Genomic DNA, 27,336 nt, shown 5'->3' with positions numbered 1-27,336 from the left:
TTATGTCAAATTTTTCTGTTAGCTTTTCAGTTTACTATTCGATAGACCCCATTCCGATAGCCAGAGTGCCATCACTGCCTCGATTACCTTCTCTTTCCAGTTCGTCCATCAACGTGCTCTCTTTCATTATATTACTTTTTATCAATGCGCAGGAAAAATAAATCAAAAGCAAAGGAAAACAAAGACGCGCAATATGAGTGATGTGAGTGTTGCCCCAAATACCTGTTATTAGTTCCATTGTCATGTCTCCTAATCCACAGCTTGAGGAGATGGACAGCGAACGGCTGAACGAGCTGGAATCCATTCTATATGCCTCGATCCACTACAGCGATGGAACCGAGGAACACCACACTGCCATGGATCAACCTGCGAAGGAGTCGCCCAGCGACCAGGATGCCAGGAGCATGCCACCGCCTCCACAGCAGAAGCATCCAATTCCCGGACATCGTTTCGTCAGCGGAACACGAGTGATCAACAACAAGCAGAAACCACGCTACTGGATCGACGGAGAGGGAGCTGCGGGGCAGGGCCATGTGATGCGGGCGGAGGAGGAGCAGGCGACCACAAACAAAACCACACCAGGTGAGTGTCAGTCAGTGATAAATGGTATATAGTAACTAAAACCATAAGGTGGTACAGAAATAGTACCAAAATTCATAGCCGTGAATGTTTTAAACATCTCCTTCACTCAAAACAAATTACGTGAATTTTATAAGAGTATTTAGTTAACCTAAATTATAGCTAATTTAGTGTATGTATTTACTTCATAATCATAATTAATCATAAAATGTCGATTAATTAGAATTTGGTTAGTTCTCACCTGAATAATAGCCTTAAGTATTCCTAGCTAGTTTTGGTACCGCGCCATTCACAGTTTTTAAGACGCCCGTTTCATACTCTCATCTGTGGGGATCAGACCAGCTTTTGGGCATTAGGCTGCTTACATCCTTTTCAAAACTATTTCGTTGGCTTGCTTTCAAAATTCTCCATAACCTTCCCATGATGACCTGCTTCCTCAGCCGCGTTTTAAGCCTGGGCAGGTGCGGCCTGCAAGTGTTTCAAAGGCGGATGGGCCATTTCAATCATTGCACCTTGGCCTTGGCCACTGTCGACCTTGTCTGCATTGTTTGCCTGCTCCATTACCAACTGGCGCGGCATGGTCGTGATCTGTTTTTTTGGTGTGACGAACTGAACCAACGGCTAGTGGAGTACATGCTATCCGCAATCGTACTGATGGCCAGCGTAAGTGTGCTGGGCTCCTGTGTGGATGGCTTTATCTTCTCCGCCTTGGTTCAGCGGAAAATGAGTCAGTTTGATATGCCGCGGCAGTTTTTTGAAGATCGTTACCGCAGGTTTGTGTTCATGCGGCTGGTCAGGCAACTAGAGCAGGCTCTCAAAGTGCAGGCTAAGCAATCTGAGTTGGGCGAAAGGATGATGACGCCACTCGCAAATCTGTCCGAGGCTCAGCAGCTGATCACGGAGGCTATCGACGAGTTCCGCACAGCGGTGCGGATCCTACTGTGGCCCAATCGATCCGATCTGCTCGCAGAGGCGTTTGTCCTCTTCCACATAAGCGAATCGCAACTGTCGGATCTGACACTGCAAGGGTACAAGCTGAACGATGTCGATGGTGACGACATGTCCAATTCCCGTCTTAGTCATATGCTAAACCCACTCTGGTATTAAAATTGGTCTTCTAGTTCAGAAACTGCCTTTTCAATTGGTCTCAGGGATTTGGCTTAAGAAAAAATGTTTGGTTAAGTCTTCTTAAGAATGTGTTATATTATACAATTTTAGATGTCGTGGAATATGATATTCATATTTGTTAGTTGATATTAAGAAGCACCTTATAACGTATGATGCTTGTCTTTTAGCTACTGAAGAAGCTTTCTCTTCATCACCCAAGGATGTCGAGAAGCCGAAGGACAAAAGTCTATTGCTGTCCCCCAAAAAAGGAACGCCTAATCAACCGAAAAAAGTAAACCAGCCATCGAATCAGCAGCAAAATTCACAGGCTAAACAGCAGCAAACTGCACAACAGCAAAATCAACAGGCAAAGCAACAGCCTCAGGAGCAGAAAAATTCGCAACAGAAACAGCAGCAGAGTCAAAAGCCAAAGCCGCAACAAAATCAGCAATCCAAGCAGCATCAAAACCAGCAGAAGAAGGCGACGCCAGTAGTACAAAAACCAAAACCACAGCCAACCGCACCCACCAAAGTGAACCACGAAGCCTACGAGGAGGAGCGCTTTGACCAGAGACTTCTAGTCGCCATCCCACCAAACTGCCCGCCCAAGAAGCAGAGTAAGTCGCAGCAGAACAAGCAACAGCAGCAGCAAAGCAAACAGCAGCAGAAAAAACAACAGCAGCCGCTGCAACAGAACAAACAGCATCAGCAAACAGGACCTGGACCCTTTGGCAAAGCCAATCGCAAGTTGGAGCAGATTCAGCGTCTGGCAGATAAGAAACAGAAATCCAAGCAGGCTCAGTTGAATAAAAAACAGCGAAAGCAGCAATCTGCACCGGTGGAGTTTGTCAACCTGGCGGAAAGCAGCCGATCCTCCGATGACGATGATGTGGTTCTAGTACCAATTCCGCCAGCTCCTATCATCGATTTGGACACGAGCGACGGCGAGCAGACCTGTACCTCATCCCAATTGTTTCACGAGGAGAATGCAATGGACGCCACAGACGTGAAAATGGGTTTGTCTTGCATTACTGCACCGGAGGAGATGAGTGCTGTTGCTGGCAGCACCACACCGTCTATGCATTCACCGTGTTGTTCCGTCATGTCCAGCGATGACTTCATAGTGCAGAAGGACACTACTCGCTTGTTGGCCGAACGTGAGAACGCCAATGATGAAGATCTCCTGGTGCTGACCGAGACGGCTATAAGGGAAGCTATTGGGGAGGAACCAAAAGATAAGGATGTTGCGGAAAATACATCTGTAGATCAAGAACATGATCCTGCGGCTGATACCTCATCGGAATATGAATTTGTTCCTCCTTCGCGACTGGAGGAAATTAAGAAAAACTACCGTGTGGACGAGCAGCAATTCAGAGCTTTGGACGTCTACGAAAGTGAATCTGACCTCACGGAAAGTGGCATTTACTCAAAGGCCAAAAGCAAGACCACGCCGACGATCATACGCAACGTAGATTCGCCATCGGACAGCTCTTCGGTCGAGGAGGTAGTGGAGTCCAGTGTCCAAAAGACTAAGCGTTTGCGCAAACGCTCCAGTTCAACTAACAATCACAGCCAATCTGACCCAAACAACGACGATGGGTTGGATGATTCCGACAGCGAGGATGGCGTCCATTCTACTGGAGTTCCTGGCATAGCACGTGGTATGGCAGTGGAGCGATGCAAACGCAAGATTCGTAGAATCAGCACCAGAAATAGCTCTGATGACAATTCGAAGAAGACTACACGTATCCAAAAACCAAGAGTTTCAACAATCCAGCATGCTAGCTCAGAATCCTCGTCCGAAGATGAACTGCCAAGTGCCAGGGAAATAGCCGAGCGACTGCTTAATCAAGAGCAAGGACAAGGAAGGGAGAAGATACAAAAAGGAACTAGCGAAGCTATGGATACCGTTTCTATCGGATCCGATGCGGATTCCCAAGCAGAGGCTGAGTTTCGCGATGCCATGACTGATCGATTAACAGCAGTCTTCGAGCGTCTAGATGCCCAATCCAAAAAAAAGGAGGACGAGGAACAAATGAATGCGAGTGGATATCTATCGGATGAAGAAGACTCTCGAGACAAAAGTGCAGACACCACTGTGCGTTTCGAGGAGGATATGGATGCTTCCAACGAGCTCGAAGAGGCGGATCCAGATGAGGACGATACAGACTTGCCAAACGAAGAGCAGCCCATACAAGTGGAGCATAATTTGCCAGAGCTAACAGACGAAAGTCTGCCAAAAAGCGGCGACCTCATTGGCTGGAACGAAGAGATGTGCAGCTTCTATAATGACAGTTGGAATGGGGAAAACTTCTCTGTTTACAAGCTCCAAAGAATGATGACAGGTGCTGTTGACTTATTAGTAATAAACAAATACAGCATTAACCTACTGTACTTGCAGCTCATCGCCAAGAGTGGAGGATCAACACTGCGGACAGGTATCCGGTGGCACGACCCCGCTCCCATGCCAAGTGCACCAACTGCTTTGAGATGGGACACGTTCGATCAAAGTGCCCGCGTCCCCGCAAGCCACTCGTTTGTTTTCTATGCGGAACTGTTGGTCATGCCGAGCCCCGCTGTCCCAATGCTATTTGTTTTGGTGTAGGTAACAACACTTACAACTCGAACCTAATAAACAACGCCTTCTCTATCTTTAGTGCGGATCAAAGCAGGAAACTTACGTGCAGCAGTGCAACAAGTGCTCCTTCCATAGTCGCCTGGTCTGCCAGCTGTGCAAAATGAGGGGACATGGCGTGGATCACTGTCCGGATAAGTGGCGTCGATACCACTCTACGGTAATACACATTTATCATTCAATGTAGAAATCAGTGCAATCTTCATTTTTTCTTTTCTAACAGACTCGATCAAACACTGACCTGGATACCAGGGTACAGTATAGAAACGTACAGTGCAGTTACTGCGCCGGACGCCATCCTTTTGAGAACTGCCGTCAGCGGATTGGTGACTTTCGTAGCACGAACTACACAAGCCAGATTGTGTCACACCAAAAGATGTACAAGAATCGCGGTGGTCCTATCGGTAATCTTGGAGATTTGAGCGACTTTTTTGCCATTGAAACTCCCTTCCACTTTAAGTGGAATAAACCGAGTATGCCCAAAAATTGCTATTATGCTAAGTTTCTTGTGAATGCGAACTTGGCAAAAGTCCAGTCAGTCAAGAGAAAGTCAACCACTGCTTTAGCGGAGATTCCAGCAAAGATGTATACCCATGAATATGTGCCCAATGCTCAGGTGAAGGCGGCTCGAGGGGTGGTATCCACTGGAACAGCGAAGAAATCGCTCACGAAGCAAAAGCCTGTTGTCGAGACAATCGCTGAGAATCGACCTGCAGAGGAACAACCTATAGAGGTGATACCGCTAGAGGTTCCACCTGAAGTGGAGCAACACGAACAGGAAGGCGAGCAGCTAGTGGAGGTACAGCCTGTTGTAAGCCAATCCGATAAGGAGCTATCCATGAATAACGCTGATCAAGAAGATCCATCGTCCTCCGTTCAGCGTGAAGAGATAACCACCAATTTCGACAATCCACAAAAGGAGGCTGGCCCAAGTAGAACACCTTTGACGGCACCCCATGAGTTAGACTCGGATTCGAATTACAGTTTCTCCGAGCATTTTGAACTACCCAGCTCGACAACCAGTGATGCCCAACCCACCAGCGAACTTCCGCTCGACCATCCCATGTCCTCTCTACCTGATGTCATACCCCTAAGTAGTGACGATTTTGAACTCTCCTCCAACTTCCAAGGAATTTCCATGTGTGTTAACTCCAGTAGCAGCAGTCGCCGCACCGACGACAATCCCGATCCGGATTCCAGTGAAGAACTGCCAGATGTTCCAAGCGAGGGCAAAATCATCATGGCGCGCGATCAATCCGAGTACCTGTTCAGTCCCGAGGGCCGAAATTTTCTGGCCGCAGCCGCCAAACAGTGTCAAGTTAGCGTTCGCATGGACTTTAAGGACTACGGCTATGTTCTGGTAATCTATGGCCTTAAAAAGCATCAAGAAGAGTTGCAATTGAAACTGCTTCGACGCAATCAGGAAGTCAAACGCAAGAGCATTGACTTCCAGAGCCAGAAACCCCCCAAACGTATCGATGTGCTAATCCGCTTTATCCGGGATGGAATCAACAGTCTTAACACCAATCTAGGAAACGCCAAGAGTCACTACATGCGCATCAAGGAGCTAGAGGAGATGAACACCAAAAACGGCTTTAAAATGGCAGAAAAGAAGCGGCGTCAGCTTAACATGATCCTCGTGGGCCAGGCGGGACTTCTTAATGGCAAAACACATCTCGATCAGTTGGTGGTCTTATTGCGTCGCCTGATTGATAACTTCTCGCCGGATGAGAACGCCACGGCACAGATGCGCAACGAGATCGAGGACCATTGGCGCATGATCTTCACGGCATATCCGCATCCGAATTACGACGCATTGCTCAACAGTTATGGCCGACTGGATCAAAAGAATCGCCTGCCCTCGTTGCACCTAGATCCTGTGCTGCTGGGATTGCAGCAAAAGAAACCGCAGTGTCATCCGCAGTCGCCTAGTAAACGGCCTCCATCGCCTACTCCTCCTCCACCATCTTGGCAGGACATGGCTCCGCCGCCACCTCCAAAAATTTCGAAAAAGAAGCAACGTCAAGCTCAGGAGCAACAGCAGCAGCAGGAGGCTCAGCAGCAACTAAATCAACAACGCCAGCAGCAACAGCAACGTCTGCAGCAGCAACATCAAAACCAGCAGCAACAACAGAAGCAACAGCAGCAACGTCTGCAACAGCAACAACAGCAGCAACGTGTGCAACAGCAACGTATGCAACAACAGCAGCAAAACAATCAGCAAAATCCGCAGCATCTTCGACGTCCGCAGATCAACCAGATGCCCTACAATAATCCCCAGCAACGATCGCGAGCCGATCTTCAGCTGCGCCAGACTCTCAATCCGGAGTGCGACCGTCTATTGACTGAAATGGGTGAAAATCAACCTGGCAGCATCAACAAGGACGCCAACAAACCGTCCATGTTCTGGTCACGCGAAGCGCTCAAGTACCTCGATGATCTTTTCAAGATGACCTCCAATACGGAGACCGTAGAGCGGCTGAACCGAGTGCTCCAGCGATCGCAGCGTGGCCTGCTGTCGCACAACGATTACCGTGCGGTCATTCGACTGCATTCCCTAATGTGCAACTGAGGATTAGCCAAGCTCAGGGGATTTCTTTCTGGGGGGTCACTTTCATTTTGTTTAACAAATGCCAACAGATTTCACAACGGGTATCTGAAAGATATTACCCAAAAACCGAATAAATACATAACTGACTATTTTGAAAAAAGCTCGAATTTTTGATTTTAATAGTTAAGTGAAAAGTTTTCAAGCAACTGTGTTAAGTATTAGAGTTCAATTTTTTAAACATTTCCTTTAAACATACACGAAACAAAAATATAGAATAAATAATTACATTAGATAGGTAAAAGTAGAAATATTATGGCATCTGAGAACCGAAGCCCAAATAAAAAACTGACTAATTTTGTAATTCGTTTGCAATAAGTTACTATTCATTTATTTCGAACTCAGGAATGTTTTACTACAAATTATAACATTAATTGTTCACTGTTTCGTTCTTGGTGTTTTATATTTTTCCCAGGCTTTCGTGTTACATGGTCAGTTGTATGAGAGTAGAATTATCCTTGATTCTAAGCCGCCGTGGTCTGCTGCTGCTCCTGGGTGGTAGTGGACTGCGCAGAAGAGATCTCCCCAGACTTTTCGTTCACTCCCAGCCAGGGACAGCGCTTCTGCAGCTCCATGCGGTATCTGGGGTGACTTATGGCATAGACGAATGGGTCTATGCACGCCACCAGTTTGCAAGTGCAGGCCGGGATCATCGTGGCTCCTGGTGTGAGCAGACTCTTGTCCCCAAATGCTCCGATCAGCGACATTACGCCGTAGGGCGTCCAGGATACAAAGAATAGGAAGCAGATGGTGATAGCCGCCTTGGCTATCCGAATCTCGGCCGTTTCCTTGCTCTTGTCCACATTGGAGCGCAGCGACTCTACGTTCATCTTCTTGGCCTGCTCCCTTAGAGCTTTTTCGTGACTGAAGACATGACCCACGATCTGCGAGTAGTAGTAAAGGATCATCAGCGTGGGACACACGAAGCTGAAGAAGAAGATGGTGCCCACAAACAACCGGGTGTCGAAGTTGTCCGAAAGATAGTCGAAGGAGCATGACGTGAGGTAGCCCTCTGGAAATGCATAAAAATAAAGACGGTTATTGGGTTTTTTGATATTAAGATATTTGATAACTGCATATCCGTAAAACACAGCTTTACTCTTCTGCGAAAGTCAACAAGAGTTTCTTTCAAGTCAAATTTGTTTCCTCTAATTTCGTGGTCGAATCTATGTAGTTTGCATGCATTTAAAATTACCGTCAAACGTAATAACAAAGCCATGATATCGCCTATCGATAACTTTATTTCCTTTTTATAAATTTGCATATCTTGTTTGATCGCAAATTCTATAGAGGGTAAAATGTTATTTATGTGAGACATGAAAAAAAATGCATGTCATATAATAACTGTAAAAGTTAGGTTATACCTAAGACTATATATAAAGCTTTTATCCTTTAAAAATCCTTTAAGCGTTAAACTCGTTTTGTCGTAATCTAAAAGGTATTTAATTCACTTGACAAAAAGTGGCAAGGCTGTTAAATACTCGATAACAGTAGATGATAGTAACAAGAGAAGAGGCTCATCGATGTTGTCGATTGCCTGAATTCGACTATCTTAAATCGAATAGACGACGATTTAGGTTCCATCTCTGCAACCGACGCGGACATTAGAAGAAACTTAGTAGAGTAAATTAATTAATAAACCAACCAAGGCAGGCATCACACCCAACGTACATGGAAAATGCCGAAAAAGACTGAATTCCACACCGCGCAAATGCAAGTGCAATAAACGCCAAGCTCGGCGATCAGAGAACGCAATATAGAAAAAGTGAGACACACGAAAAAAAAACCATTTCGCTGCTGTGTGTAAATGCAAATGATTTATTTTTGTGCAGCAACAACAACAACAGCAGCAGCAACACAGAGGCAGAAAAGGCAAAAATAACAAGTAAAGCTAAACATGAATAAATGTGTGTGTGCGGGTCGCGTTAAAGAAAATTAGATAAAAAGCCAAATGAAATTAGCTCACGCCTGAATTTCGAGTTTCGGTGCGGTGCAAGGTGAACGAAAAGGCGAAAAGCAATCAAAACTGTTTTTCCATTTTCCCAGTGTGCGTGTGCAGTAGCAAAACCACCTGCATTGATTATATATGTAGTTAAAAAAACAACAAATAGCTACGTAAAAAACGGAACTTGCACCTAGGATATATACACACACATGCTGCCTGTATGCGTGCGTGTGTGTGCATGGCCGTAAAGGCTGACTGATAAAAAAGGAAACAAAAAAATAACAAGAAAAATAAAACATACACACACACACACCAACGCAGCGGGGCACCACTACCTCGGCACAATTTCTTGGAGGCAGCCTGCCATGTAAGTTTACATATCAACGATTATGTATTTCGCAGTTGTTGCTGTTTATACTGCAGCCTAGCCGCTCTTAATTGCGGATTAAAAAAAAAAGATAGTCGCATTTCGCTTTGCACCGCAACTTACGTTTTCTATTTTACCATTTTGCAACTCATGAAAGCAGAAGCCAAGTTAATTATATTCATGGCTATGACTTTTGTGGCAATTACCATTTTTACCCCGTATGAACGATTCCAACGGTACGCAACGTAAACGAACTGTTAATTATGTGTGTGCGATCTGTGTCTGTGTTGTAAGTGTGTGTTGCCCTCCCCGCGGCTGCCACCCTCCATTCTCCGCCCTTCTCCCACAATTCCCCGTTGCATTTGTTACGTTACGCACTTTTCATTGCGTGCCCCACGCTTACGATTATACGTTTATGCGGGCGAAGTAACGAAATTCATAATGGCAAAAGTTCAAATAACATTCTTAAAAATATTGTTACAAAATATGAAGGTTTTTTTTTTTCAGTTCAAAGTAATTTGAGGGTTGAATTTGTTTTCGAAACTAGAAAATTTTTTCTGAACATTTTTAACACACAATTATAATAATCCACGACAAATATATACATAAGTTATCTCGAATTTGCTATCATAAATTTGAATTCCAGTTAGGGAAAGAAAACAAGTAGAGTTTGTTCACCAGAGTGAAACAATTACGAAAAAATATATATCTATATATTGATATATATCTCATAAACGCACCACAGCACCAATAGCACCCAACGCGGATTGTTCGCACTCATATGTGCCCATTCTGTCCAAAGTGGACAAACCCGTGGAACCACACCCATTACAACCGGCACGACACCCACCATCCTACAATCCCGCAATGGGTCGACGTCCCTAATGGACGTCCATCAGCGTCGGCTCCGTCAGCTCCGCCTGATAAGAGCCAACATATTTGCGCCGTTCCACACGTGCCGCCAAGAGGCTTTTGGGCTTGGGCTCGGAGCTGGAATCGGAATCGGGCCTTCATTTCGACCGGAGACGTGACGGCGACCTCGGGCTGGGTCTTTACTTTCGGAGACCAACTCTGGTTCGATACGTTCCGCTTTAAGTAATTGCTTAAATGCAATTCCCATACACGCAAATGCGTGTGTTTTCTTTTTTCGGTTATGACAACAATTGGGAATCCACGGCAAGGTTAAGGTCAGGTATGATAAATCGCTGTGGCTTTTCTATTGAGCGGCACGAAAATCGAAGTGCGAACTATCCTTGATCGTTGGGTGACTAAAAGTAGTGATATTGAGGAAAAAATTTCAAAATAATAAGGCTCCTAAGCTAAATTTTTTATAGCAATCAAGTAGATTTTGTTCAGAGTTTGCATTCTTTTCAATTCAAAGGAAAGTTTATTACTTCATCCGAAAAAAAAGCTCGCCTGTTACTCAAGTCCCAGTGGGTAAAACCACTGGGTAAACCGTAGGAGAGAACATTGAAATCCGTAGTTCGTTCCAAACTTTAGGCGCAAAATCGATAAGAAGCACATAGCATATGTTGAACTTTATAGCAGCTTTTCTTAAGTTTATTATTCGTTTATAAGTTCTTTTTGTGTGAACTAAGCCTGATGTCTTTCCCACCAAACGTAGATCTATTTTTGGTCGGATATGTATATTGTATTGTAGGTTATTGCTTTTTTGGAGTTTCTTATCACTGACCGAACAAAATTAACAAAAAAATAAATTTTCTATGACTAAATTGGCCGCATTACTTATCAACCTGTGATTCGGTCTCGTTTTAGCCACAAGCACAAGAAAGCCATTGCCGAAGCCACCGGAGGGGCGAAGAACCTGAACCTGGCGAGAATTGCAGGGACCCAGAAGAATTGTAGACACATTCGTGCCGTCGCGAGAACCCTTCCAATGTCCAATAAAATCAACCCGAAGCGCCGCGAACCGACAGCAGCTGCAGCAGGAGCCGGTGCCACGGGAGTGGCCACCAACACGAGCACCTCGACCGGATCCTCCAGTGCCGGCAACACGTCCTCGGCCAACACATCCTCGTCGTCCAGCTCGTCGCTGTCGTCCGCCGGTGGCGGTGATGCGGGCATGTCCGCCGACTTGACCTCGCTGTTCGAATGCCCCGTGTGCTTTGACTATGTGCTGCCGCCGATCCTGCAGTGCTCCAGCGGGCACCTGGTGTGCGTGTCCTGTCGCTCCAAGCTCACCTGCTGCCCCACCTGCCGTGGCCCGCTGGCGAATATCCGCAACCTGGCGATGGAGAAGGTTGCCTCGAACGTCAAGTTCCCGTGCAAGCACTCTGGCTACGGATGCACCGCCTCGCTGGTCTACACGGAAAAGACAGAACACGAGGAGACGTGCGAGTGCCGGCCCTACCTGTGTCCGTGCCCGGGCGCCAGCTGCAAATGGCAGGGCCCGCTGGACCTAGTCATGCAGCATCTGATGATGTCGCACAAGAGCATCACAACGCTGCAGGGCGAGGACATCGTGTTCCTGGCCACCGACATCAACCTGCCCGGCGCCGTCGACTGGGTAATGATGCAGTCCTGCTTCGGCCACCATTTCATGCTCGTGCTGGAGAAGCAGGAGAAGTACGACGGACACCAGCAGTTCTTTGCCATCGTTCAGCTGATTGGGTCGCGCAAGGAAGCGGAGAACTTCGTCTACCGCCTGGAGTTAAACGGAAACCGACGCCGGCTCACCTGGGAGGCAATGCCGCGTTCGATTCACGAGGGCGTGGCTTCCGCGATTCACAACTCGGACTGCCTGGTGTTCGACACGTCGATTGCGCAACTGTTCGCCGACAATGGCAACCTGGGCATCAACGTGACCATATCTCTGGTCTAAACGCACTGTCCATTCGTCGAGTTCTTTCATATTTTGTGTTTACTATTCCGATACATATACATATATAGTTTATAGCCCTCTGTTCGCATCAGGCGTCTAACTCATGGACAAATTGTGAGTCGGGAGATTAAGAAGAAAGAGTTTTGCAGAGTTGTTTTATAAAAATGATTCTCTATTCTAGGAGCCACTTACATGCATATGTATATAAATCTATGGAAATATCGGGCTGCTTCGATTATCACATTCGGCACGGTATTGCAAAGTTTTCTTTGATTTTTAAATTGTAATGATTGTACTAAATTTTTTGTGTTGTTTGGACTTAAAACTGTATAAGACACAAATTTCCAAAACGAAATGGAAAGACTATTAAAGCTATTGCTAAGTGCTTATGGCATAAGTTTATTAAAAATTCGTAATTTCATATTTTTGTACTGTGTGTAAATCAACTTACTTGCTGAAAATTGTCCAATACTCTTGGCAAAATTTCACGGATTTAATTAACACAGTTTCTTGTCGAATGCGAAAATCGAGGCTGACCTGTATGTTTGTATGTCTAATCGGTTCGATTGGTACTCTAGTTGTAGGACATGATTTTTCAGTTACCGCACACACTACTATATTTCAACGTTTCAGTGTTAACCGTTTTGTTAGTTCATGTGGTTCTGCTTTAGTTTAATTTAGTTCGTAAGGGCCACACACCTGGAGCAGAGCTGCCTGAGCGTGCCCACGTGCCCACCACCCACTACAGTGAACACTGGGAACACAGACCCACTCACCAAAACGAACAGAACAGCAAGGAAGGCGAGGAGGTCACTCATCACTCGAACATGTACTGCAAAGTCTAGTTTAGTTAATGTAAATTATTTTATACAATACTTGTAAATGGTAATAAGTAAAACGAACAGTTTAACGAAATTAACAAACCTAATAACAATAACAATGGCGGCAAAAGCGAAACCACAAAGAAAAGTAATATTTGATAGCGATAATCTGTAATAACTCGAGAGTTGTTTGAAAGTTGCAGCCTAAACGAAACTGCGACCCGCAATTTTGTTCATGCCAAACCATCAAAAAATAACAAAAAACTAAAAAAAAAAAGAAAACAATTTTTTTCGCAATGCTAAAAAGACAGTTGCCCCTTCCCTCCATCCATTTTCCCTCCCATCCCCAAAACGAAAAAGAAGCAATGTTAATGTTTAAATTCCTACCTAGTTTAGACGATCTCCCCGGTTTGGCTCATGTTTTGGTTTTGATTTCCATTCGGCCAACGTTTCCCAATCGAAAACGGAAGAAAAATTAATGATTTTAAGCATCTGCACCGTAATTAGCTTTTAATGCGCCGATTTACCGCGCCACTACCATATGAGATCACTCACACAGACACAAAACTACAAAACTGAAATAAACGTGATTAGTAAAAGTAAACAATGCTCGTTAATTATTGAAATTAATCTGGGAAGCTGAATGACGAAGAAAACCGCGCCACTATGTAAACTGTTTGATTCAAATCAGTTATTAGCTGTTTAGTTTGGATTATCTTCGAGGTAATTGGGTTTATCTTTTGAGTGTTCTTCAAATCTATCTAAATAAGTTGTTAGTATTACTAAGTAGGCTCCGAAGTAAAAGTAGCTACGTGTACACTTAGCTTCGTTATATTTTAGTACAGAAATTTTTTTCTATTCCTTTTAAACCAAATTTAAGTGTTCAGGAAATAGTAAACAAAAATTTGTATCGGCACTTTTCTTTTACACAATCGTTTGGTTGTTAGGTCTTAGAAATAATAGTTTGCGCATTGATAACTCACTGCCACTTTTAAAATCCCGGCCGGAGCGGGTTAATCCCCAAAGGACTACTGCAACTGCAACAGCATCCGTTGAGATGTTGACTCGTCGTCAATCGGCGCCAACGTTGGAGACCACACAAATTGTGGTGGTCAAGCGGGAATCCCCGGATACAACAGCCGCCGGAGAACTGGTGCCCTCCAGGAAGAAGGACTCGGTGGCTGTGCAGTCGGGAATTGTGGCCAAGGGGCCATTGGACACGATACGCAGTGGTGCCTCAGACGACTTTCTGATTTCTTTGCTGGAGTGCCCGGTGTGCTTTGGCTATATGATGCCGCCCATTATGCAGTGTGCACGTGGTCACCTGATCTGCTCCTCCTGCCGCTCGAAGGTGAATCTTTGCCCCGTCTGCCGAGTATCCATGACCAACATCCGCAGCCTGGCCATGGAGAAGGTGGCCTCCAAGCTGGTCTTTCCCTGCAAGCACTCGCACTTTGGCTGCAGGGCGCGACTCTCCTACGCGGAAAAGAGCAACCACGAGGAGGACTGCGACTGGCGCCCGTACTTCTGCCCGTATCCGGATGACAAGTGCTCCTGGCAGGGGTCGTTGAAGGACGTATACCAGCACCTGATGAGCTCGCACGAGAACGTGATCACCATGGAGGGCAACGACATCATCTTCCTGGCCACCAATGTCAATCTAGAGGGTGCCCTCGACTGGACAATGGTGCAGTCCTGCCATGGGCGGCACTTCCTCCTCTCGCTGGAGAAGATCCACTTGGGGGAGGGCTGTCAGCAGTACTTCACCGCCTGCCGAATGATCGGAACCATGCGGGATGCCGCCGAATTCGTGTATAATATCTCCCTGGATGCCCATAACCGCACTCTCCGCTGGCAATCCAAGCCGAGATCGATCCGAGAGAGCTTCGCCTCGTTCACCAACGCGGACTTTCTGGTGCTTAACAAGTCCACCGTCGAACTGTTTTCTGAGGACGGCAATCTCGCCCTGAACGTGGTCATTAAGAAGGTGCAAGGGAATACCCACTAATCCCACCGTATCTCTGCTACCCTATAAATCGGATTTTCGTCCCTGATCGGTAGCCGTTAGCGTGTTATATAAATGATATTGAATAAATACATTTTATGTGCCAAGTTGGCCCAATGAATTTAAATTTAGTTATTATTAGGCTTATTTAATATGTATATAAGGAGTGGATGGAAATCCGGGTTTTCATCATCAGTTATAGTTACATGAATAATGTTTAGGAAAATACAAACAAAATAAATCAAATAATTATGCCGACCAGATAGGAGGTATATCCCTTGAATTTTATTGACAATCTTTACTTCATTTCGATACTTGTCACGTGCCTATTTCAAACGTAGCCCCAGACTAAAATTGCAAACTCATAATTCTTTAATACTCGTATACCTTATATCTTTTATAACGCCATAACCATGTGCTTCATGATGAATGGATGCAAGTACATAGCTGACGCCCATCCGAAGCGGTTTGCAAATATCGTGCATCCCGCCGCCATAGGATTGGTTTTAGTAGGAACCGTCCTGTTTTTCTCGCTGGAAATGTTCTATATATTGCCCATGATTTACGACCCCAATGGACTGTTCTTCAAGATCGCCTGGCTTATCGCGCTGTTCATCGTCTACAACTTACTGGGAAATATGCTTGCCTGTCATCACACTTCCTCTGAGGTGACTTCCTTGCCCAAGGATCGGCAGATACCGTCTCCAGAGGAGGAGCACCTGTGGCACTTCTGTGACCACTGCCAGATGCTAGTGCCGGTAAATAGTAGTATCTGTATCTCCACGCAAAAGCATTTGTGAAATGTGGAGGTGCGGATAGCACACGATTACATGTTGTTACCCGCTACTCGTTGAAAAGTATGTAACAAGTAAAAAGACGGCGTTTTCGGCTCTATTAAGCAAATATATTCTTAATAAGGATTATTAGCCGAGTCGAAGTGGCCTTAACCGTCTGTCCGTCCGTTCGTATGTCCGTACGTCTGTCCGTCCGTATGTAAACGTCGGTAAACCGTCCAAAAGATTTACATTGCCAACACTTATGAGATTTCTATCGATAATTAGCTTGAAATTTCTTCTTCGCACTCTAACTAGCTGAGTAACGGGTATCGGATTTAAAAAATATATTAATAGTTTTAAGCCACCTCGTTTGCCTCTCAAAACAGCCGAGATCCTGGCACTGCAAACTGTGTAAATGCTGCATTCTGAGACGGGACCATCACTGCATCTTCACGGCGACTTGCATTGGCCACAATAATTACAGGTAATTATGACAGTGATAATATTGTAAATTCACCCAAATCTCTTTCAAAGGTACTTTTTCTGGTTTACAATGTACATGCTTATTGGATCTTTTTTGTCTTTGGCAACGCATATACATCTGCTTTTAATTAATGAAGACATGCGGGGGCAATATGCGATACTTCACATTACACACATTATCCTGCTTATCAAACCAATTAGTTTCGAGGCAATAGCACTGAACATAAGTTTTATTTTCAACATATATGCCTGCATTCTGCCACTTATAATGTTGGGGTATCAGATACCAGCTCTATATCTGAATACCACGTTCTATACGCTGAAGGATCGAAGTTACAATCAGGGACTGCGAAGGAACTTCATGGCCTTTATGGGAAAACGAGGCCTCTGCACTTTTTTCTCGCCCCACATTAGGAGTCCTCTACCTCACGATGGAACCCAGTGGCAAACTAAGCCTTCAAGCAGTACTGTCTGATAACACCCTCCATTATCTCCAAAATTACCTGTATAATTTTCATCGCATCTATTATTAATATCTTATATAAGTCAATTTGGCATACCCTTCACAGCAAAAGCAATAAGAAATCCCAAGAATCTCATTATAAATACAATTTCAAAGCACAGATAAACACGTTTAAAATTTGAATGGGTCAAAAACCTCACCTGGCACGAATCGATCCCAGAACTGGGTGAGCGGCAGGACAACCCATGGCGTGCAGTACAACCAGATGATGATGTTCATTATCACCGCCTTGGTGAAGGTCATGTTCCGGTTCATTGGCTTGGTGATCACATTGTACCGATCGTAGCCTATGGCCGCGTTCGTCATCCCTGCTCCAATGCCCGAATAGGAGCCGATGGAGGCGAATATCTGGCACCAGGTATTGCCCAAGGCAAATCCTCGATGGAAGCTGTTGTAGATGAAGATGGGCGCCTTGAGGCACATGATCAGATCGAATACGGCCAGATTGAGCACGAACATATTGGATGGTGTCCTCAGCGATTTGGATGTGCTGAATATCCAGATGACCATGCCATTACCCAGTGTCGAGGCGCAGAAGAGGAATATGTAGAAGACGCCCAGCATGTAGTGCATGGAGGCGGGCGGTTCCAACTGGGTCAGCCAGTGCTCCGGGATGTATTGGATCTGATCCGGAGGCACATTCCATCCCAGGAACTGTAGGTCCCCGTTGCCAGAGCTCCTCGCCTCCGGGCGGAGAGGCGGTTCACTGGCATTGCACAGCGGTTCCATACCGGTTAACCCGATACCGTACCGATTCCTAACCGCTACGCCTTAACCGCCACCCGTTTCGCTCTGTGTGCGCCACAGGGCTGAACTGTTTCCAATCACCGCGATGCCTCGTTTATATCGCATTCTGCGGTGCTGGCCAAATTCAATTAGACTTTGTGGTTGCGTGCCCGCAAAGACGATTTTCTGCCCAGTCTGCTATAAAAAATATCAGCAAGTGTTTCGCTCAATCACGGGTAAAGGGTTGGTTATAAAATAATGACGTTAAGACACCGTGTCAGGGCTAAAATTTCAGGGGACAGTAATAGAAATGTGAAAAATAAAAAGGGGTGTCACAAAAATAGCTTCAAACATGACGAAATTTGTATAATTGGATTGCATGTTTTTGAGTTATTCTTAAAAAATAAATATTTCTAGGTTATTACTTTTGCGTTAATATTCGAGTCAAGTCAAATTTGAAAATTGACTTATTAAAATTTCAACGCTTCTGCTGCGTTAAACGAATTTAACAATGGAGTTTTAATAGGTCACTTATAATGCATTTGTAAATTAATGAAACAAAAATTTGTTACAAACTAAATTACTTTTTGAATCAAACTGGTGCTGCCACATCGGTTTAAGAAAACCGCTAGCGTTGCCGGACCAACATGTTCACGCATCGCTGTGACTGTCACAAGAGAGTCACACAAAAAAAAACACTCCCATTAAAATGCGAAAATAAATAGTAAATAAAGCGAATCATGGACGAAGTGGACAAGATAATCATGCACCAGCTGCACCAGGTGGACGCGGCCATCGAGCCGACGGAGGAACTGTCCGGATTCACCCCGGAACAGGTGGTGCGAGCGGTCTCCGGCTGTCTGGCGGAGATCCGTCCAGACTTGCAGCTTCCTCGGACCCTTCCCGGCGGAGCGATGGCCCAGCGCTTCGGAGTGGCCAGCTCCTTGGCGCAGGGATGCAAGGATAGTGGTTACCGCGGCGATATTGGATATCAGACCTTTTTGTATCCCAATGCCGTGGAACTGCGGCGACTGCTGATGTTTCTCATCGAACAACTTCCGCGAGAGCGTCAGAGCACGGAGGACGGTGGCAGCAAGTCGCAAACCACGAGTCACAGGCAACTCCTGGAGCTAAAAATCCGCAAGGAGCTCGCCCAACAACTTAAGACACCCTGGGTGCCACAGTTTGCCAGGTCCTTGGGCAATCGCAAATATCTTGGTTGCAGTAGTCTGGGCATCGAGTTTCGACCAAACATCAATCTCAACATTCCATCCGCCAATCCCGAGGAGCGTTCCAAGGAGCAGCAGCAGTATTTCGACCAACAGGCGCCCAGCCTCTTCCAGCAAACGTCCTCCACCTCTTCGGATCTAATTGCCTCGGTGCTGCACAAGAACGAGCTGGACAGGTGGGGCCAGACATTGCCGGACTCAACACTACCCTTTGTGGCCAGCGAAGATCCAGCGCCGCCCCTACCGATTCCTACCGTAAAACCGCCCGCCAGTGCGGAGGAGGAGGCTTCACCCATCCAAGAACTGAGCGACCAAGTCGAGGAGTTGCGAGTCCAATGCGAAACCCTGCTGGCAGAACGCAAAGCGCATGCTGTTGCCATTGCAGCTCTTAAACAGCGGGAAACAAAAGCGAGCGAGGAGATCAGTCTCATTCAGCCCACGCTCAAACTGCACGAACGCACTTCCTTGGTTCTCGCCGATTCCGAGGAGAACCTGGCCAAACTGGAGGCCCTACTAAAGTCCACTCAAAGCAAAAGGATCACGCTTACTCAGCAGTGGCAGGATTACAGAAAACCGCTGCTGGAAAACCTAGAGAAACTTAAGACCGCCAAGGAGGCTCAGGAGGTCCAGGGCATTCGCAACAACATCGAACAACTGGAGCAGGAACTTCTGGCCAAGACCCAACAGCACAACGAACTTAATGCCACCCTGCGGAACGCCAGTCAGTCCTTGGCACCGCGCAAGGAGTACACCCGTAGGATACACGAATTCATTGGCAATATCCGTAAGCAACGAGCAGATATCTACAAGGTTCTGGATGACACGCGGCAACTGCAGAAGCAGCTCAATGTTGTGGGTGCCCAGTTGCAACGCCAGTTCAACTACACGGACGATCTGCTCTTCCAGAGCGCCAAGCATGATCTCCACGCTAAGCGGGCCTACAAGCTCCTGGCCCAACTCCACGCCAATTGCAACGAGTTGGTCGAGTGCGTCTCCCTCACAGGAAACGTGACCAAGCAGATCCGCGAACTGGAGGTCCAAATCGATGGCGAGAAACTGAAGAACGTGCTGACCAGTCTGCAGCAGATCACCGGCGATATCCAGAAGTTCGAGCAGCACATCCAGGAGCTGCAGGAGCAGATACGGACAGTGGAGCAGCCGAATGCAGGCAGTTAGTTACTCGGAATCACTTGTTTACTAGTGCCGATCACAATAAACGAATTGATGCACGCCTAGCGTTCATTTCATTAGTCATTTTATTTGGTTTCAATGCTTTTCACAGATGAATATTAAAATTTTAGAGATACACATCTATAAATTCTTTCCTCTTTTGTATTTACTAAACAAATGGATTACATAAGTTACTTAAGTTATTATCTTATGAAATTAGATATCCTGCATTAAGAATACCTGAAAGATTTAATATTAAAGGGTATCAACAGAGTCGGTTTCCGAACTCTTATTCAATTTTGGTATTTTTAGTTGGCGGCTTGGTTCTTTTGGTATTTTTACGTTAGCCGGCCACGTTCACACTGGCCAACAGCCGCAACATTCGTATTTTTCGCAGTGTTTTGAAAGCCAAAGCTGAAGCCAAAAGCGCGTCGGCGGATCGCGTTCGTTTCGTTTTTACGTTGATTTACTTTCGTTTGTTTTTAGTTTGCGCGGCAACGAGTGAGATATAGTGTGAGTGTGTGAGTGTTCAGTGTGTGCATTGCTTTTTACTCCTGGCTAAATTACCTATCACAAAAATGCAATAACAACGAGAAAAAGCCGTGTTTCAAAATAAAACACTCGAGTGCGGTGTTGTTGTTGCTGCCGCTGATATTCCAGAACTTGTTTTGCCTAGAGTTGTGTGTTGTTGTTGTTGCTGTAGTATTTGGGTTCTTGCATGCGGCCGATAACAAGTTTAACCGGTGTGCGTGTGAGCCGCGCTTAAATGTGTGCATGCATGTGTGTGTGTGCGCCTTCGCTGGTGTGCGTGTGTGCGTGCGGCTCCTGCAACAAACTGTTGCTTCTTCTTTCTTCTTCTTACTGAAATTGAATTCCAATTAGAATTGCAGCACGCTGAAGGTCGAATTGGCGAGGGAGGGGAAATCAAATAAAAATAAGCAGTAAAAAATAGTGGCCAATCGAGTAGAATCAATTAATTGGCCGGCCGGCTTTGCTTCTTCTTCTTCCTCCTCATTCTCATATTCGGGGTCAATCAACGTTCGCCAGCAGCAGCAACAACAACAACCACATTCTTTTGGAAGCGTTCCTTTTTTGTTTTCGTTAGTGACGTCTACTTCTAAAAATAGTCCAATGACAACATTCTTTGCATATGATCCGAACTTTCAGACTCATTAGAGTTTATTTTCCACTTTTTACTTTAACTCTTATTGGAAATAGATTGGGAATACAGTGAATACCAGTTTAAGTACTCCCCCGCAGTCTCAATTTCCATTTTAAGTGTACCGACTTTGCATATCATAAATATCGGATCAATTTTAATTAAAGTAAATCACTTTCCAGTCATCCGGTTGGCAGCAAATAAGGCAAACGATTTTATACTTGAATTGTTGAACAAATGTGATTATTCGGATATTTGCTAAACAAAGATTCAATATTACGAGAGAAAGGAATTTTTAAGAAATTGGTAATATCATTTACTCAACTAATAATTTCAAATAAAGTACTAAACGGAAGAGATTTAACTATGAGTAAATGATTATTTTCAGTTAACTATTGTTGTTTTATAAATTCTCAAATTGACCCCAATTGCTGTCCACTGTATATCACTAAATATCACCGCTACCACGACATTTAAAAAAGGGCAAAACAAAAGCGAATTGAGGTGGCAAAAACAGTTTACCGCCAGCGACATTTTTCAACGGCTACGTAATAATTTGCTTATAGACCAAAGCAGCAATGCCAACTGATAAAAAGTTGTTATAAATTAAATTTACTTCGCAGCACGCAAGCTACCACATAAATATAGTAGTGAAAAACCGAAGAAATATCGAGAGAATAAAGTGCAACCAAACGAAAGCAATACGGAAAGGCGTCCCCAGTGAGTTTTAGTAACTAGAACCTAGAGCCGCAAGTGCAATTCATAAGCGATAACCGACGGAGGTGGAAGATACGAGTATAATTGCCATAATGACACCATCGCCGACCAAGGAACTCATGAGTGCCACACCGACGATTTCTCGTCGTCCGCGCGAGGAGTTCGCCGAGAAGGTGAGTGGATATGGATATGGATATGGTTATTGGTATCAGTATAGCTATAAGTATAGTGTTCAGTTTTTGAAAGATAGACTGAAGATATGGCCAAGAGCAGGGCCGATTTAACGGCCCGCGCCGTTTTGGCCCAAACTTCCTGTGTTTCCATTAATCGACCCCAAATGTGTTGCGTTGCCGTTCAGGCGGGAAAATACATAAACAAATTGGGCTTTCGCCTTCAAGTCATCTCTTGTTTGTTTGCCTGTGCCTTGTTCAATAAAATATATACATACGTACTCGATCCAATTGTACCCTATACACATATGGATGTACATACATACATATATTGCCATCATCAATGCGCGGCCAAATAAATATCGCTGTCATCGCTGTCTTCTCGGGACTTCTCAGCCTTCTCAGACTTCTCGTAATCGTTCCACCTGAGTTCTATATTATGATTTCCGTTACTCCATCACCTGTGCCGCGATTTGTTTCCGTGCCGATCGGGCGGCTTTGCTTTTCCGCGTCTGCTTTTATTCTTGGCTCTGACTAATCGAACACAAAAAATTGGCCCTGGCCTACGTAATGTGCTGAAATTTCATTGATAAGATATCGTTGGCAAGCGGTAATCGCTGTTCTCAGCCCGGCGGCCACAGAGATACCAAGTATCTGTTTATTTAGCAAGTGCAATATTAAATTTGGAAGCCAGACCTGAAGTTTAATAACACTGTTGCTATATTAGATACAAACAATGAATGAGTTCTAAGCAGGAAATAGTCTATTTGAATATAACCATTTTGAGCCTTATCATCAGCCAATTTTAGTTATGGTTTTAGTCAAATAATTTAAAAGTATAATACTTTTGCATCATATTTGCTTAATGGAATGGAAGAAAATAAATAATTTATAATTTATAACTGAACCTAAAACGTTTCGTTCGTTCTAAAATGCGTTACCAATAATAAGTCTATTGTTTTAGAAGATTGAATATTTTGTGTACTCATAAACTTTGTTTGTTGTTTGTTTAAAATATTAAGAAATTGTCCGATAATCTTATCTTTGGGCTTCATTTGAATAAATTCCACCGAGCAACCCAAGCAAATAGCTGCCAAATGTTATTCTCAAGTCGAATGAAACTGCTTACAATTCGACAAGATGACTTTAGTACTTCCCATGCTGCTTTAGATAATTTCGTAGTTTGACTTTGTAAATTATCCGAATCGCACTCATTTCGGCTGACGTCACTCGAGGCACTTGAAGTGCAAAAGGAAAAAATGCGAAATAAAAACACTTGCTCCAATAACCATTTCGAATTCAAAATTCAGCGCTCAGACTTTGAGTAGAGGTCAATGTTGAAGTGGGGAAGCCTCATTAATGGCGAAAATGGAATGCTTTAAACTGGATTTAGCCGTTCGGCAGAGAGCGTGATGTATGCATATACTAATAGATGTTGAACAGTTACAAATTCATATGTAAATCGTATTATTTATGGCATGTATCTGGATCGCACAAAAGCTGTCGCCAGACAACGCCCAGAAATGTTTTGAATACTCCGAGTATTTCGAATAGAGATGTCAAACGGGCTGTAAATTAAGAGGGTCTTATATGTGTATCTGATTCCCTTGCTCTCGAAAATTTCGTCAATTGATTGATTCGCCACAGTTGGCAGCAACTTTGGTGCAGATCAATCAATTTGCTGCACACGCAAAGATTTTTTTCGAATTTTTTGGAGGGTACCTGTGTCTGGGGCCTCTTGTGTATGTTTTATACGATTTTATATCTGGGCTGTCAACGATTGTCAGTCAAGAGTGAGGGTCCAATGCAACCAATTCCATGGCATTGACCATGAAACATTTATTTTTTATTCGCTGGCTCGCCTTAAAAGCGCTTTTTGCTGTGAAGTTGATGGCGTTGGCTGTTGGCTATTGGCGTGCTAACAGCTAATTTTGTATATTCTGCATATGTCTTTTGCACATTAAAAATACACAAAAAAGGGGCAGCAGAAACGAGAACAAAATTGCGGACCACATAAAACAACATGCCGTGCGAAATCTGATGCAATCGATGAGATCATCACCCGCCGAGATTCTCCATCCGAATCCGAGCTCCATTAATAAGCCGTCCCATAATTATAATCAGTAGGGCCAGCGTAATAATTTCATTAGCTGCTAAAGCCTGGCTTGGATGGCAAGTTCTTTACCATTCGGATTTATCTAGGGGATACTCTACTTCCTCAAGAGATCCTAGATTAGGTTCATCCTGGTACTGAGTCATTCGTTTCCCCCAAAAAAGTGAGGCCCAGGCCTCATTAGCTGGAAAAGTCGCCCTTTGATATTTTTTCGTGTTTCCAGATTGGTTCTGACTCATCTGGTGCATCATCATCGCCCTTCTTGCTTCCTTTTGGGATGAGGAGCCTCTGGTTCTTTGTGTGTCGCCAACTTTGTTGCAGCTGACTTTCCATTTCTGTGCACTCTAAAAAACGCTTCACACATTTTGATTAACTCGAAGAACTCGAGTCTTAAATCGTTCGAGCGCTTTGTCTTAATTGCTTTGGAAGGTGGCGAATTTTTTATTATAATTGTTTGGTTAGATTGCGATCTTTATAGTCGCCACTTAATTTATCAACCAGTGGCTTTTGCTTTCCTGTTTGGTCCGGAATAAAAACTAGACCTGAGTCATCATCATTATGCCGACGAACCAAACCCAAAGAATTTGTTCAGAAGTCGATGCTGCGTTTTTGGCATAGGCATCCATTGATAAACCATGAGAAGCTGAATTAATATAGAATATAGAATTACCAGTCCTGTATCAGATAGCTGTCAAAGTAATGATCGGTATCTGATAAACACGTCAATAAACAAGAATACATTGCGGCTTTTGGTTTGGCGCAGATTGAACAGCAAGAGGATCATTTAGATAAGATTGCTAACTTTATTGAATAAATCGGTACCTAAAGAACGATTAGATGTTTAGCTGTATCCAGATAGGAAAATCTTTACTTTAATCTGCATGTATATAATCAGTTTATATATGCTAAATGAATACCCTGACATTAATTAAAGAATTTATGTGCACTTAATCGACTAAAAGAGCGGAATCTATAAAGTGCTTTCTGAGCACTTTCAAACTATCAGTATCAAAAAAAGCTTTCAGATAAAACGATTTTTGAGTGTCGTTTTTTTTTTGGATGGCTGGCCTTGCATCCCTCCGTTCTTTATATTTTGACACTGTGAAACCCGAGGCAATCACTCTGCGGCTTTCCAAATACCGGGCTATATACTGCGAACGTATATAGAAGTTCATATATATGTGCACACGAGTGGCTTTGGTATGTATTTGCATTTGGAGACGCTACGCTCGGCATTATTTGCGTTTTAAAAACTAAAAAACAACCTTGCACTTGCCGAGCTGCGACCAACGCTCGACAGTCGGCAATCGACAATCGACATTCGCATTTTGCCAACTGGTAACTGGCAGCTAACCAGCTAACTAGTTACTGCCGCCTGACAGTTGACAACTTTGTCAAAGTTTTTAATTGCATTATTAGTTTTCATTGCCCGTCAATTTGCGGCCAAATGGCTTCAAGCTGCAAATTATGGCGCTCTCCGTCGCGCCTTGAAACACATTTTTGAATTTCGGCTGGGGCGCATTTTTGGCGCCCCTCTACAACTTCCCAATCATCGGTCATATTCCGGTGTCCGTTCTGGCCTTTCCGTAGATTGTTGCGTGCCTTTGTTATATTTCCCAGGGGAGTGTTAGATGTTCGCACAGCGGAGGTGAACAAAACAGCACTAGGAAATCTTGAATAAAACTCAAATCTTTGTAAGTAACTTGTGTGCTATGAATTATGTGTATGGATTATTCGTTTATATTGGAATGACATATTTAACAAACATTATTTAGATTAAAATTACATATTTATATAAAATAGAATATAAATATTCAAGAAACAAGAATCACTCGTCTAAAAATGTAATACTTTTAGAGTATATTATTAAGTTTAATTACATTTGAAGATTAAATGAATATCTTTAGTTCGGAGCGCTCTGAATTTTTATAAGAAATCGAATTTAGAACGACTTGAAGTGCTATTGTGGTGTCCAAACTTGTGGTGGCGCGAAGTGAGCGGAAAGTGGGGGAGGTTAGAGGGTTGGGGCTGGGGGCGTGGGGCGTGGGATATCATCTTGCACACCTTTCAAAAACCGGGGTGGTGTGGCATGGACTGGGCAGGGCAGTGGGGATGGCCAGGTGGCTCTGTCATATCACATGGCGGTGTTTGCGCAATGGAATACCGGCACGCTATCGCCTTTTTGGGCCACGCCATCCTCCATCTGGCAGGAGGTGGTGGTGGTGGTGGTGGTGCTGATGGTGGTGCAGGAGGAGGAGGAGATGGTGTCGTTGTCATCCACCTACCGGATTTTCGGCTGCTATCGCCTCTTTTTGCCTTCTTCATCATTTTTCGGACGCCTGGGCGTGTCGCACATTTAATGTTGTTATTATTAATTTAATTGATTTGGACTTTAATTCGTTTATTTTGGAACAGCTGGCGTAAATGTTATTAACACAAAAAGTTTACGCTCGGCTCGTTTCGTCTATTCTTAGACGTTTTCCATTCAAATATACTTTCGACATCAATTTCGGCTTAACTACCGGCGTTTTTTTGTTTGAATTGCTTTAATGCCAAATGCTTTTGGCTGTGTGGTTTTTTGTGGATTCTCTTTTTGGCTGTGAACTGCGGTAACCCTTATTTGCATTAGATGTATTTAGTAGATATTTTTTTGTCAGCTTGTTAGGCTTTAATTTTTGGCAATCATTCGCACCAGCCAACACTTCACACCCCACCAAAAATCCAGTTTGAGCGTTTCGAATATAAATTGCGTGGCGACGTAGCAGCCAAAAGCCGGCATTACCCTTTATATCTCGTCATCTCGCCACCATCAAATCCCGCTTAAAGTCAATATTTGTGTTGGCTTTAAGCCGAGGAACGGTGACGTCATCGTCACTCGGCAAAGCACGCCGATCGGAAATTGAGCCCCTTCAATTAAAATGAATCTCCTAAGGCAAGGGGCTTATATTCATATTGCCGATGCTTTGTTTCCCCTTTTCGGCTTAAAAATCTGAATTAAGAGAGCGTATGACAGGAAGCGCAATTAAAAAAAAATAACAAAAAACATGGAGAAATAATCAAAAGTTCCACAATTCACAAGAAGCTTACCTCACTATTGGCAGAGTATGGGAATTCAAGAGTAAAATATTTGCATATGACCCAAGGATTTAATCTGCTACAGACACGTTCCACAGAAAACAATGAAGGCGAAACGGGTTCTCTGCTTTTCCAGGTCTTTATTGTCTTATGCTTGAATAAGTGTGTTAAGTAAACCTTCTTCTCCTGAACCATTTATTGTTCAATAATATAGCTCTCCAAATACGTCATCCTTTGGCATTCGGCACTTTGGTCTTTACTCCAAAATGGAATGCAACTGCAGTCG

The 27,336-nt window shown here is 44.3% G+C and overlaps 8 protein-coding genes across 11 annotated transcripts in view; 7 read left to right on the top strand and 1 right to left on the bottom strand.

The window, feature by feature from the left end:
• The first annotated feature begins 53 nt into the window (after positions 1–53).
• On the top strand, positions 54–7,032 carry LOC120448606. The gene is made up of 6 exons (XM_039630708.1): positions 54–202; positions 261–582; positions 1,875–4,031; positions 4,088–4,287; positions 4,344–4,481; positions 4,545–7,032. Exons 1-6 carry the CDS (start codon positions 194–196, stop codon positions 6,891–6,893), a joined length of 5,175 nt encoding a protein of 1,724 aa, XP_039486642.1. The 5' UTR covers positions 54–193; the 3' UTR covers positions 6,894–7,032.
• On the top strand, positions 913–1,704 carry LOC120448615. The gene has a single exon (XM_039630728.2). The coding sequence runs from the start codon at positions 1,000–1,002 to the stop codon at positions 1,684–1,686; it is 687 nt and encodes a 228-aa protein (XP_039486662.1). The 5' UTR covers positions 913–999; the 3' UTR covers positions 1,687–1,704.
• A 201-nt stretch (positions 7,033–7,233) lies between the features above and the next one.
• Positions 7,234–17,517, bottom strand: LOC120448611 (opsin Rh4). The gene is made up of 2 exons (XM_039630721.2): positions 16,832–17,517; positions 7,234–7,941 (listed from the first exon to the last, which is right to left on the bottom strand). The coding sequence occupies exons 1-2, from the start codon at positions 17,418–17,420 to the stop codon at positions 7,394–7,396; spliced, it is 1,137 nt and encodes a 378-aa protein (XP_039486655.2). The 5' UTR covers positions 17,421–17,517; the 3' UTR covers positions 7,234–7,393.
• On the top strand, positions 8,479–12,998 carry LOC120448613 (E3 ubiquitin-protein ligase sina). 4 transcript variants are annotated; one of them, XM_039630724.2, is made up of 3 exons: positions 8,479–8,694; positions 8,762–9,241; positions 11,018–12,998. In XM_039630724.2, exon 3 carries the CDS (start codon positions 11,139–11,141, stop codon positions 12,081–12,083), a length of 945 nt encoding a protein of 314 aa, XP_039486658.1. In that variant the 5' UTR covers positions 8,479–8,694; positions 8,762–9,241; positions 11,018–11,138; the 3' UTR covers positions 12,084–12,998. The 4 variants fall into 4 exon arrangements, 3 of the variants coding, with proteins under 3 accessions (XP_039486658.1, XP_039486660.1, XP_039486659.1); XM_039630726.2 differs by lacking the exons at positions 8,479–8,694; positions 8,762–9,241 and adding an exon at positions 10,684–10,698; XM_039630725.2 differs by lacking the exons at positions 8,479–8,694; positions 8,762–9,241 and adding an exon at positions 10,706–10,723.
• LOC120448612 (probable E3 ubiquitin-protein ligase sinah) lies at positions 13,704–15,030 on the top strand. The gene has a single exon (XM_039630723.2). It carries the CDS (start codon positions 13,962–13,964, stop codon positions 14,910–14,912), a length of 951 nt encoding a protein of 316 aa, XP_039486657.2. The 5' UTR covers positions 13,704–13,961; the 3' UTR covers positions 14,913–15,030.
• Positions 15,214–16,797, top strand: LOC120448614 (probable palmitoyltransferase ZDHHC24). The gene is made up of 3 exons (XM_039630727.2): positions 15,214–15,667; positions 16,072–16,169; positions 16,220–16,797. Exons 1-3 carry the CDS (start codon positions 15,323–15,325, stop codon positions 16,641–16,643), a joined length of 867 nt encoding a protein of 288 aa, XP_039486661.2. The 5' UTR covers positions 15,214–15,322; the 3' UTR covers positions 16,644–16,797.
• Positions 17,518–18,071: 554 nt separating the features above from the next.
• On the top strand, positions 18,072–19,900 carry LOC120448608 (coiled-coil domain-containing protein 22 homolog). The gene has a single exon (XM_039630718.2). The coding sequence runs from the start codon at positions 18,158–18,160 to the stop codon at positions 19,820–19,822; it is 1,665 nt and encodes a 554-aa protein (XP_039486652.2). The 5' UTR covers positions 18,072–18,157; the 3' UTR covers positions 19,823–19,900.
• Positions 19,901–21,598: 1,698 nt separating this feature from the next.
• LOC120448607 (four and a half LIM domains protein 2-like) overlaps positions 21,599–27,336 on the top strand; it is a 57,346-nt gene continuing 51,608 nt past the window's right edge. Inside the window, exon 1 of the mRNA XM_039630709.2 lies at positions 21,599–21,865. Coding sequence (XP_039486643.1) covers positions 21,785–21,865 — 81 coding nt within the window. The 5' untranslated portion in view covers positions 21,599–21,784. The remainder of the gene's footprint in view (positions 21,866–27,336) is intronic.

This window comes from Drosophila santomea, chromosome 3L, assembly GCF_016746245.2.
Source record: "Drosophila santomea strain STO CAGO 1482 chromosome 3L, Prin_Dsan_1.1, whole genome shotgun sequence".
Classification (NCBI taxonomy): domain Eukaryota; kingdom Metazoa; phylum Arthropoda; class Insecta; order Diptera; family Drosophilidae; genus Drosophila; species Drosophila santomea.
This window is presented reverse-complemented; position numbering and strand designations above follow the sequence as displayed.